This window comes from Prionailurus bengalensis, chromosome A2 (assembly GCF_016509475.1).
Source record: "Prionailurus bengalensis isolate Pbe53 chromosome A2, Fcat_Pben_1.1_paternal_pri, whole genome shotgun sequence".
Lineage (NCBI taxonomy): Eukaryota > Metazoa > Chordata > Mammalia > Carnivora > Felidae > Prionailurus > Prionailurus bengalensis.
The window spans coordinates 46,315,345-46,328,432 of record NC_057348.1 but is presented as its reverse complement, the minus strand read 5'-3'; the positions used below and the strand labels follow the sequence as shown (position 1 = coordinate 46,328,432).

Below are 13,088 nucleotides of genomic sequence, written 5' to 3'. Positions count from 1 at the left end.
AGAATTCCCCAGTGAAGCTGTCTGGTTCTAGACTTTTGTTTTTTGGGGGAGGTTTTTGATTACTGATTCAATTTCCTTAGTAGTAATAGGTCTGTTCAGATTTTGTGTTTCTCCATGATTCATTCTGGTAGGTTGTATGTTTCTGGAAATTTTTTCCAGTTTTTTAGGTTGTTCAATTTTTTGGCATATAATTGTTCATAGTGGTTTCTTATGATCCTTTGTCTTTCTGTGGTATCATTTATAATATCTTCTCTTTCATTTTTGATTTTATTTATTTGAGTCCACTCTCTTTTTTTCTTGGTGAGTCTAGCTAAGGATTTATCATTTTTATCTTTTTAAAGAACTTGTTTCTTCATTTATTGCTCTGAATTTCTCAGAATTTCTTTTGCTGCATCCCATAAATTTTAGTATATTTCCATTTTTATTTGTCTCATATTTTTTAAATTTATGTTTTGATTTTTGACCCCTTGATTGATAAGTAGCCTGTTGTTTAATCTTAACGTAGCTGTGAATTTTGTGGTTTTCTTTATGGAATTGATTTCTAGTTTCATATCATTGTGCTTGGAAAGTTGCTTGACATGATTTCAGACCTCTTAAATTTATTAAGACTTGTTTTGTGGCCTATCATGGGATCTATCCTGGAGAGTGTTCCATGTGCACTTGAGAAGAATGTGTATTTTTTGCTTTTGGATGGGATGTTCTGTATATGTCTGTTAAGTCTATTTGACCTAATGTGTTGTTTAAGGTTGTGGTTTCTCCATTGATTTTCTATCTGGGTATCCTATCCATTGATATAAGTGGGATATATTATTGTGGTGCTATTTCTCCCTTTAGGTCTATTAATATTTGGTTTATCTATTTACATGTTTATATATTTACATATGTTGGTTGCATACATTTTTACAAGTGTTATATCCCCATGTTGGAGTGGCCTCTTTATCATTATGTAATGCTCCTTGTGTTTTATTTTTTTTAATTTTTTTTTTCAACGTTTATTTATTTTTGGCACAGAGAGAGACAGAGCATGAACGGGGGAGGGGCAGAGAGAGAGGGAGACACAGAATCGGAAACAGGCTCCAGGCTCTGAGCCATCAGCCCAGAGCCTGACGCGGGGCTCGAACTCACGGACCGCGAGATCGTGACCTGGCTGAAGTCGGATGCTTAACCGACTGCGCCACCCAGGCGCCCCTCCTTGTGTTTTATTGTAGTCTCTGTTTTAAAGTTGATTTTGTCTGATGTAAGTATAGCTACTCCAGGTTCCTGTTGGTTTCCATTTTCATGGAATATCTTTTTCCTTCCCTTCACTTTCAGTCTGTGTGTGGTTACCTCTAAAGTAAGTGTCTTGTAGACTGCATATAGATGGTTCTTGTTTTTTAATTTATTCAGTCACTCTTTGTCTTTTGATTGGATAGTTTAGCCCATTTACATTTATAGTAATTATTGATAGGTATGTACTTATTGCCATTTTGTTCATTGTTTTCTGGCTTTTGTTGTTGTTATTCCTCTCTGTTCCTCTTTTCTTCTCTTGCTCTCCTTCTTTGTGGTTTGATTGGTTACTTTAGGGGTATGCTTATATTCCTTTTCCTTTATCTTTTGTGTATTTACTATAGGTTTTCACTTTGTGATTACCATGAGGTTTTCATGTAACAACCATGAGATTTTTATATAGCCTATTTTTAAGTTGATAACTTGTTTTATTGCATTCTAAAGTGTCACATTTTTACTCCCTGCTGCCATATTTCATGTTTTTGGTATCTCATTTTGTATCTTTTCATTTTACATATCCCTTAACTAGTTATTGTGATGAGTTGTTTTCACTTTCTGTGTCTTTTAATCTTCATGCTAGTTTTATAAGTGATTAGTCCACTATGTTTGCTATATATTGGTAAATATATTTATTATGTATTTCCTTTACTTGTGGATGTTTAACTTTCTGTTTTGTGGATGGTCCACAATTTACTTAACCTGTCTACTTCTGATGGACATTTAGGTTATTTCCAATCTTCTGTTAAAAACAGAGCTGTAATAAATTGTATTGGATACCAAAGACTGGCATTTCAGAAAGTTCAGTAGGTCCTTAAATATTTGCTGAATGAATGACTGAACAGAAGATAAATAGCTTAGCGTGGAGCAAGGAGGGATGTGAAAGGATGAGACTGGAGACAGGGTGACTGGTTGTGAGGCTCCTGCAGTTCTCTGGGAATAGAAAAGAGGGGAAAAATCAGAGGGAAATACATTTAGAGATCCAGTAAGACAGGGTGACCTCTGTAATGCTGGGATTAGGGACAGGAATAGTCAGGCATGATTTTTTTTTAAGTTTACTTATTTATTTTGAGAGAGAGGGAGTGTACATGTGTGTGCACGCATGTGGTCTCACCAACCATGAGATCGTGACCTGAGCTGAAATCAAGAGTCAGACACTTGACCAACTGAGCCATCCATGTGCCCCAAGCATGATTCCTTAGAGGAATAGTAATACATTGGACAAACAATAAGCATTTATTACCCATATATCATAGATGAAAAGAGCTTCATTTTCATTGGGAAATATATGCACAGAATTAAAGACAACCACTAGCAAAGATAATCAATGGAAATAGTAGGAATCAGTGATTGTTGATTACTACTTTCCATTTCTTCTGATCTTGTTTTTCCAGATCTTCTGCTGTTACTGCTAACCCATATTCTTTCTTTTTATTCCTAGTTATCTCTCTTTGACTTCCTCTTTTTCCTTCCTCAATTTGAACCTTATTTTATTTTATTTTTATTTTATTTTAAAGTTTACTTATTTTTGAGAGAGACAGAGATAGTGTGAGTGGGGGAAGGGCAGAGATAGAGGGAGAGAGAGAGAATCCCAAGCAGGCTCCATTCATACTGTCAGTGCAGAGCCCATTGTGGGGCTCAAATCCATGAAACTGTGAGATCATGACCTGAGCTGAAATCAGGAGTCAGACACTTAACTGACTGGGCCATCCAGGCACCCTGAGAACCCTTATTTTATAGATTAGATACCTCACAATTCTTAAGCTGCCAGGAGGTCAATGAATTGATTTGTCATTCAGCTGATTAGAAAGTAAGATACTGTGCCTGCAGAGTATATTTCTGACAGATGGTAATGTTGTGTGTGTGTGTGTGTGTGTGTGTGTGTGTGTGTGTGTGTTTTAAACATTGAGATAGGAATGCGTGGGTGGCTCACTTGGTTACCTATCTGGCTCTTGATTTTAGATCAGGTTACAATCTCACAGTTCATGAGATTGAGCCCCAAATCAAGGCTTTGTACTGTGTGGATCCTGCTTGGGATTCTCTCCCTCCCCCTCTCTCTGCCCTTCTCCTGCTTGCATGTGTGTGCATGCTGTCTTTCTCTCTCTCAAAATAAATACATAAACTTAAAAAAAATGAGATAGAATGATATACCATGAAATTCACCTTTATGAGTTGCACAGTTCAATGTTTCATATCTCATTCACAAGGTTTCACAACCAGCATCAGTAATTCCAGAACCTTGCATCACCCCCAAAAAGAAACCCTGTATCCATTAGCAGTCATTCCCCATTTTTATTTTCCTCCTACCTCTGGCAACTGCTGGTCTACACTATGTCTCTTTGGATTTGTCTGTTCCGGGCATTTCATAGGTATGGAATCATACAAGATGTGGCCTTTTGTGAGTAGATTCTTTCACTTAGAATAATGTTTTCAAGGTTCATCCATATTGTAATATGTATTGGCACTTCATTTCTTTTTATGGCTGAGTAATATTTCATTTTATAGATGTACCACATTTTGTGTATCTGTCATTTGATGGACATTTGAGTTTCTGGTTTTTTGGCTGTTGTGAATAATGCTACTCTGAACATTTGTGTAGGAGGTTTCTTTGTGGACATTTGTTTTCATTTATCTTGGATATCTTTGTAGGAGTGAAATTGCAGGGTCATATGGTAACTCTGTTTTTAGATTTTTAAAGAACCAAGAGACTGCTTTCTAAGGCAGCTGCATCACTTCACATTCCTTCCAGCAATATGTGAAGGTTCCAACTTCCACATCCTTGTCAATACTTGTTATTGTCAATCTGTTTGGTTGTAGTCATGCTAGTGGGCATGAAGTAGAGTCTCTTTTTAGTTTTTACTTTTATTTTTCTAATGATTCATGATGTTGAGCATAGGCTTGCATTTGTTAGGTGAATATATTCGGTGCAGTCCTTAGGTGCTCTGTTTAGGGCTAGGCATACAGTTGTGAACAAGGCAGTCCACTGCTCTCTTGGAGATTAGATTTTATTTGAGACCGTAGATAGCAAAGTAATTGCAATTAGAGTTTTAATAAGGAATCAATTAAGGACAAGGACATAATAAGGGCAAGACATGGTCCCTTATTAAACTTTTTACATATTCCATTTCAGTGATTTAAGTCTTTTCTATTTCATTGGAGACCCACATTCACTCAGTGGTTTTTTTTTTTTTTTAATTTTTTTTTCAACGTTTATTTATTTTTGGGACAGAGAGAGACAGAGCATGAACGGGGGAAGGGCAGAGAGAGAGGGAGACACAGAATCGGAAACAGGCTCCAGGCTCTGAGCCATCAGCCCAGAGCCCGACGCGGGGCTCGAACTCACGGACCGCAAGATCGTGACCTGGCTGAAGTCGGACGCTCAACCGACTGCGCCACCCAGGCGCCCCTCACTCAGTGGTTTTTAAGAATATGATATATGGCATTTTTTGCATTTGATTTTATTTTTAAAAATAAAATTTGAAAAAAATTCAAAGTAAATGAGAGCGTATTAAAGGAAAATCATACTGAAATGTATAAAAAAGTGGAATATTTTCCCTGCCTTTGCACTCCAGCCATTAGCAGGTTGGTGACTATTTATTGCTCCAGACCTATTTCCACGGCATATATCATGTAGAGTTTTGATTAAGGAAACTACCTTGCGAAAGAATTTTCACGTGTTTTTGAGACTTGCACAGGAGCATGAGTGATATCACTGTGCAGTGATTTATGTGGTAGGCATGTAATACCTTATGTAGGTGCTTATTGTGTGCTAGGTGCTCTGTGCTTGACACAGGTCCACTTTGGCTCTAATGGCACAACTCCTCGTCTCCCCTTTCACTGCAGATGGTCCTCATCCCCGCTGGAGTGTTTACAATGGGCACAGATGATCCTCAGATAAAGCAAGATGGGGAAGCACCTGCGAGGAGAGTTGCTATTGATGCCTTTTACATGGATGCCTATGAAGTCAGTAATGCTGAATTTGAGAAGTTTGTGAACTCAACTGGCTATTTGACAGAGGTAATAGGGTTGGGATGGGGAGGAAGAACTTGGTGTTTTCTAAAAAAAATTTTTTTAAATGTTTATTTTTGAGAGATAGAGAGACAGAGCATGAGTGGGGGAAGGGCAGAGAGAGGGGTAGACACAGAATCTGAAGCAGGTTCCAGGCTCGGAGCTGTCAACACAAAGCCCAATGCAGGGCTTGAGCCCATGAACCACGAGATCATGACCTGAGCTGAAGTTGGACGCTTAACTGACTGAGCCACCCAGGTGCCCTGAACTTGTTCTTTTCTAATATCGATTACCCACTTTTTATTATGTGCCCAATACCATGTTCAACACCTTATATATATTTCATCTAATCTAGTTCTCATAGCAACCCCATGAGGCCAGTTATGTTTCAGGAAACTGAGGATTAGAAAGTGGTTTGCCCTGAGTTACACAGCTAGTGTTGGGGCTGGGATTCAGGCCTGGCTAGTGAGATGGCAGGGCCTGTGTTCTTAACCAGTAGCCTATATTGTGTCTGGGCTTTCAAATGCAGAGTACCACTGCTCGGGGTTTTTGAGATAGCACATAGCATCTAGAGTAAGGCCACTTTTTCCCTTTCAAAAAATTGGAGTTTGGTTACATATTTCATTAAGCTATAGATGCAGAAGTGCGGCTTTTCATTTTTGTGGTTTTATTTCAATGCCTGACAACCCATAAGCTCTCCTGTAGCAGTTCCAGATTATTCTCTGGTTCTGAATCCCAAAGCAAGGTTCTGAAAGTGGATATTTATTCTAAAAGGGAATGAGATGGAAGCTTTCTAGTTTATGAAACTTTCTCTAAGTGTCTAGAGTATACTTTTGTAGACTTCCCGTTTTCTCTCACCAGAGGACTTTACCCTTGCCTTCAGTTTGTGGGATCCTTGTTTTCTTTTATTTCCCCCTGCCCAGGCCCAAGACATCATTTTTTTTTTTTTAAATAGGCTTTATGCCCAGCATGGAGCCCAACGCAGAACTTGAACTCATACCCCTGAGATCAAGACCTGAGCTGAGATCAAGGCTCAGACGTTCCACCAACTGAGTCATCATGGTGCCCCTCAGTTTTCTCTTTTAAGTAAAAAAGTAATTTGAGGGGAGCCTCACTGGCTCAGTTGGAGCATACAACTCTTGATCTCACAGTTGTGAATTTGAGCCCCTCATTGTGTGTAGAGATCGCTTAAAAATAAAATCTTAAAAAAAAATAGTAATTTGAGAGTAAATGTTGAAAGCAAAACAGTGTTCAAACAGTGGTTATGCAGCATCACATTTCTTTGAATTTCCTAAAATATATAAAGTGTTTTTCTCTTTTATATGTGTTTAGAGTACAAGAAGTCCCTCTTTTTTTCGTTGTTTCATAAGGTTCCTCTCAGATCAGTTTCCTCAGTAGTCTACGTAAGTTCGAAGACTTGGAAGGAGAGGAGCTCCCTTCAGATTAGCATTTAACATAAAGAAGATAGAATCAACAGAATTTAGGGCACCCAGGAACATGGATGGGGAAAAATGACATCTAGCTTTTTACTACTCTTTAACTGAAATTTAGCTTTTCCTTCAATTCTGAGGCAGATGACAAATCATACTAATGGTAGTAGCACCTCTAATTTTGTCACCAATAGAAATCACAAATGTTTTTTGTCACATTATTGTTGTTGTATATATCTTAAAATATTTGCATTTATCCCCACTTTAGAAATGATAATTATGATACCTTCCACTAGATCTCACTTAATATTATTAATAAAGAGGACATGTATATTACTATAGCATAAATTTACCTTATTAATATTTATAGATAACTAGTTTTCTTTGTAATCATATTGATTTTGTTTTATGCCTTTAAACATTTCATTCTGAGAAGGAGGCCCCTAAACTTCACCATACTGCCTGAAGGGTCCAGGGCACAAAAGTGTTAAGAACCCCTACTTTGCATAAATACTTCATCTTTTTATGACACTACATTTTTTTTCTTCCCCTGCATCTTCATTTCATATCACATTCTACTTACTCACCATGTTCTAGCCCAGCTGGTCTTGTTTCTATTCCTTGAAAACTCAGCATTCTTTTCCATCCTGAGATCTCAGTCATATTTTTTTCTTTTGAAGTTTATTTATTTATTTTGAGAGAGACAGAGAAAGCATGAGTTGGGGAGGGGCAGAGAGAGAGAGAGAGAGAGAGAGAGAGGAAAACGGAGAATCCCAAGCAGGCTCCACACTGTCAGCATAGACCCTGACATGGGGCTTGAACCCATGAATTTGAGATCATGACCTGAGCTGAAATCAAGAGTCAGTCACTTAACCGACTGAGCCTCCTGGGTACCCCAGTGGCCCATATTTTTTTTCCCTGCTTGGAGTTTCCCTTTCTCCTTGCCTGTCCCCCTCTTACTGTGGCTGGCTTCTTTCTTGATTCGTGTCAGCTTAATGTTTCCTTCTCAAGAAGGCTATCTCGGCGCACTCTGTCAAACAGAGGCTTTTCTTGATACTCTTCATCTTACAGCGTCAAGTAAGTTGTAATTATTTTCTTCCTTTTTTTTTCTTTGATTTGATTTTTTTTGTCTGCATCCTCCCCTTGAACTAAGTAACTGCTCTTAAGACAGGGACTGTGCCTATTTTATATTGATCTTGTATCTCTGTCATTTAGTTCATAGTCAGGCACAGAACAGAGATGGGTGTTTGATACATGTTCATTGGATGAAGGGTTGGCTTAGATGCTTAGGCATGTCCCCACAAGGGAAGAAGGAAGAAGAGCAGGGGAGAAGAAAAGATGATGAGCTCTGATGAGGAAAAGGAGTTTCAGCTGTCTGTAAGGCCTGAACTACAGGGATCCAGTAGGTGGTTAATATCATCTAGTGGGAATAGGACTGGAGGTAGAGATGTGAGGGTCAATTGCAGTGTGTGCTGGTGGCCATTAAAGGGATGAGACTGAAGGATTTTGTGTAGCAGTTTGTCACTGTATCTCAAAGTGTGATCTCTTGGACGACCTGTGTTACAATCACCAGCTGAGCTGTTCACATATGCAGGTTCCTTGACCTCACCCCAGACCTCCAGAATCAGAATCTCTGGAACTGAGAAGCAGTAATGTGTAGTTTTGATAGGCTGGCCAGGTGATCTCCACTGCGCAAAGCCCAAGAGCCACTGGTGTAGTGAGAGAAGAGTAGAGAGCCCAGACAGAGCACTAGGGAGGAACAGTGGTCTAGAGATTAGAAGAAGAGTCTGTGTATTTCAGGGGATGAGTAGGAAGAGTCAGAAAGAGGAGGGAAACTAGCAGAATAGAACCATGGAGACCAAGGGGTTAATGTAGGCATTTGCAGAATGAGGTCACATGCAACAAATAAGACCAGGTAGATGAGGACTTGAGACGGTAATGTTAAACGAAAATAATCAAAATACAAATTTCCATCTGATGCTTGAATTGGCCACTTGAGATTTATAAACACAGTTGACACTTTCATGGAGCCAGAGTATCATATCAGAATATCAGCAAGCAATGCCATTTAGTTCTTTTAGCTAGATTGCAGCAGCAGAACAAAGGACAAAGGTTGATTATGTAATCTGACATGTAAGGAATACTATTATTTCCAAGTCATTTGTAATACTTGGGGAGATGCATTTCCATCAACAGGAGCAATCACATTCTCAAAAGCTAATCTCTTCCAGTCTGCGTTCTTATCAGCTAAATGAACCTGAAAAGACAGTGGCCTCTGTAAGTGATATTAACCTGTTTTAATAGGAAGCCAGATGCTTTTAAGTCATTTCTGAATCCTCTGGGAAGTCATAAGAAAAACTTAAGTTCATCTGGACAAGAAGAATCACTTTAACAGTGTGCAAAGAAAATGGTACTTGTGAAACATGTTACTCCAACCTTCCTGGATTTTTATTGCCTTCTTTCCTTTCAGGCTGAGAAGTTTGGTGACTCCTTTGTCTTTGAAGGCATGTTGAGTGAGCAAGTGAAGACTGATATCCAGCAGGCAGTAAGTAATGTTTAAACAGACTCTCACATTTTCCTACTGCTTGTTGGAAAGGGCTTGAAAACTCCAAACTACAAGTGCCACCCTCCTCACCACCCCCAGCACCTAACCATTTCTGCTCTAGATTTCATTGTGGTAACAGGCCCATGGGCCAGACCACCTTGAATTGAAAATGCCGCAAGTCCAGGATGGTGTTTGAAGAAGTGTTGGGTCTGACTTGGGTTTCTGTCTTGTGCACCTGAGTGACACATTGTGTTGCTGAGGAAAACTCAACTGGTCACTAGATGTTTCTGGGTTTCTTTTACTTATAGTCATGTCTAGAATGGAGGCTTAAGTGTGAATTTTTTTTTTAAGTTCTCTTCTTAAAGTCTTGACCTCAGGTGCCAGTGTGGAGAGAGAGCTTCCTATTTAATTAAACATTCATGAATTCCTATGATCAGAGTAGTATTCATGAAAGGGGGACCTTTGCTCTGGATAGTCACAAGACACTGAGCCATGGAACTGGCCTTACCACCCAGGGTGTACCTGCTTTCATAGAGAGGATCCAGGGAATGTGAATTAGGTGTGTTTTTCTCAGAAATCATGGGAATAGTGCATTGGGCTTCCATAACCTGTGTGGTGAGCAGAACTTGGGATTTCTGTATGTTTGAATATTTGTTTACACATGTCTCAGAAGGAGGCAGAAAGTATAAGAACAAGGGAAGGGGTGTGGGTAAGCTAGGAGGTTGAAGGTTCACAAAACAAAGAGGGTAGGGAATGCAGAAGAGGCAGGAGGTGGTGAGAGAGAAGGGAATTGGGGGCCGCCTTGATTGCAAGGGAGACTGATTAAGATACAGAGATTGAAGACAGGAATTCAACCCTAATCTTCCTTTGTTACACAGATTCCCTTTCAGTTGGCTGAACTTGGTCTTTCTGTATTGGTGTCACTGTTCTCTCTTGTGAGCAGTAGTGCCAAAAAAATTAAACTGTCCTGGCTCCCGTTTTCTTTCTTTTCCAATGACTGTAGCAAAAGTGGTGGGGGAGACATGAGGTGAAACCAGACTTGCTCTCAATTCATTTATAGGAGAATCAGGCCACTTTTTTGTATGTGTTTTACATAAATGTTTTTAAAAACGTGACCAAGCTGCATCTGAATTTCAGTTTTCTTTGTTCATTACAAGTTTTTATTACAAGTCTACTATGTAATCCGATAGACTTTTTTTTTTTTTTTTTTTTTAAAGGCCTTTGAGGTCACATTGGCCTAGGGTTGATGAGCCAGCAACTCAGGATGCAGTACCTTGTTCTGAGATACGGAGCTCAGATGAGGGAGGCCTCTGTACTTATTTTTGTAATTTGCTCTTTTAGATACAGAGCCTCCTGTCACTTGAGAACCTCCAAACACATTAGGCATAAAGGCATAGGCAGATTATTGCTAGGCTCTGAAGGTGCCCTGTAAGTGCCTAGCGAAGTGTGTGTGGCTGTAACTAGGACAATAACAAGCCGCTCTCACGGGATCCTAGTGTTGCTCACTTGCTTAAATGCTCATAATGGAAAAGCAAACCTTTTAAGTATGTTTAGAAATGGCTGGAATGAATACGATGAATCTATTCGTGATTTGAGAAAGCTAAGTTTTTGTTTTCAACCCCTTCTTAGGCCTGACATAGCCTCATGCACCAGACCTTTTTTTAACCCAGTGTTTCCACAAGCATAGCATATGGGATGGCCCAGGAGGGGACTTGAAGTGAAATAGGAGTTAAGTTAAGGTGGTATGCAGCTAAGCATAAGCTAATCCATGGAGTGAGACAGATATTCCCTTTTCAGGTCTCTTCCTAAACCTGAATACGTCAAGGCGTAAGTCTCATTTGAGTGATAACGTCATTAGCACTAGGTGACACTTGTTAGTCTCCTTTTAAACATGCAAAATTGACCTTGAAACCTTCCCCAGGCTACAGTAGCTAACAGAATTTAGTAATATTGTTTACTTTCATGTAATTATTTTATAATATTATTTATTTTCATATAATTATTTAAAATAATTCATACAACTTTTAAATGAATGTAATTATTTTAAATGTAATAAATGTTCTTTTTGTGACAGCACTGGTGATACAGATTTTCCTTTAATAAAGCCTTTTTATTGTAAAATAAAACACAAATACAGAAAACCACACAAAGCAAATGTTTAGCTTACTGAGTGTTCTAAGGTGAGCATGTTTGTAACTATCACTTAAGTCAGGAACAAGAATTTCGCTGCCTGTACCAATAACCCCCTCCATGAACCACAGCTTTGTTCCCCTTCTCTGTCCCTAAAGTTGCCATTATCCTGCTTTTTATTTTTTTATTTTTAAAATAAGCTTCATGCCCAGTGCAGAGCCCAGTGCGGGACTTAAACTCATGACTGTGAGATCAAGACCTGAGCTGAGATCAGATCAAGCTATCCTGCTTTTTAAAGTAAATGCTTCCTGAGCCACCTGGGTGGCTCACTCGGTGAACTGTCCACCTTTGACTCAGGTCATGATCTCACAGTTCATGGGTTCGAGCCCCAGTCAGACTGTGCTGACAGCTCAGAGCCTGCTTGGGATTCTCTCTCTGCCCCTCCTCCAGTCATGCTTTCTCTCTCTCTCTCAAACATAAATAAGTAAACTTAAAAAAAATAAAGTAAATGCTTCCCTGTATTTCTTTATAGTATTATCACCATTTGTACATCCCAAGACTACTATACTATAGTTTAATCCTACCCATTTAAGCATAAATTTGTGGCTTTTTCAAGACATTTTAAATCACAAGTTTCCCTTCCATTGTCCTCTTTCCTCCGCCGCCCCCCCCCCCCTTTTTATCCCTAACAATTTATCTCTGGAAGAATCCTGTGGACGTTTCCCTGGTCTGAATCTTGTTGTTTTCCCTCTCATGGTGTACTTCACCTGTTTTCTCTGTCCTCTGCATTTCCTGTGGTCTGGGAGCTGGATCCACAGGCCTGATCAGACTTGTGTTTAAGCCCTATGGAAAGACCTCAGATAATATGGTGTTTGTTGTATACATTGTTCTTAGGTTTTTGATGTTGCTGTTTAGTTGCTTTGTCTGTCTTATGCATAGATTTGGAGAGATCCAAAAATTATACTGCTGCTTTCATCTTAGGTAGGTGTTTTTTTTTTTTTTTTTTAATGTAAAATTTTGAGGCAAGACATTGAACTGGCTTTTAGGGTTTTCCCGCAAAAATATCTGAAACTGTGTGAATTGTTTAAAACAGAGTACATGTGCATGATGAAATCTACTTAGTTGTGATTATCATTTGAAGGGATTTTAAAAAAGTGTTTATTTATTTATTTTGAGAGAGACAGAGTGCCTTAGTGAGGAGGGGAGGGGCAGAGAGAGAGGAAGAGAGAGAATCCCAAGCAGGTTCCCTGCTAAGCATAGAGCCTGATTCGGGTCTCAGTCCCAGGAACCTCTGAGGTCATGACCTGAACTGAAATCAACAGTTGAATGCTTAACCTGAGCTACCCAGGCGCCCCTGTTGTGATTATCTTTTGAATGCTCAGTTTGAAACAATCGTCTTAAAAGGTATAGCTTTTAAATCCTTTAAAGGATTAATGCTAGTTTTTGTTGCTGTGCTATTTTTGTTTTATGGTATTTTAATCTAGTTAACCTTCTATTGTTGAAAAAGATAGTGTTTAAAATATTTAATGTTTAAAAAGTACCTTCTTTTTAATAATTGTATTATTAATATGTCTCATAAATCTTTGACATGAAGAATGGCCATGGGGTGGGGTGAAAACAGTTGCTCTTGGTTTGTGGTTTGGCACTTTCTGAATTTGCTAACATTTTAAGGAAACAAATTTGAATAGGTGTCCTTGATAAAGGAGGAGGGT

At 39.0% G+C, this 13,088-nt stretch overlaps 1 protein-coding gene across 1 annotated transcript in view; it reads left to right on the top strand.

Annotated features, from left to right (window-relative positions):
- SUMF1 (sulfatase modifying factor 1) overlaps positions 1-13,088 on the top strand; it is a 93,022-nt gene that overhangs the window by 13,044 nt on the left and 66,890 nt on the right. The window contains exons 2-3 of the mRNA XM_043587978.1: positions 5,107-5,280; positions 9,172-9,246. Of these exons, the coding sequence (XP_043443913.1) occupies positions 5,107-5,280; positions 9,172-9,246 (249 nt within the window). The remainder of the gene's footprint in view (positions 1-5,106; positions 5,281-9,171; positions 9,247-13,088) is intronic.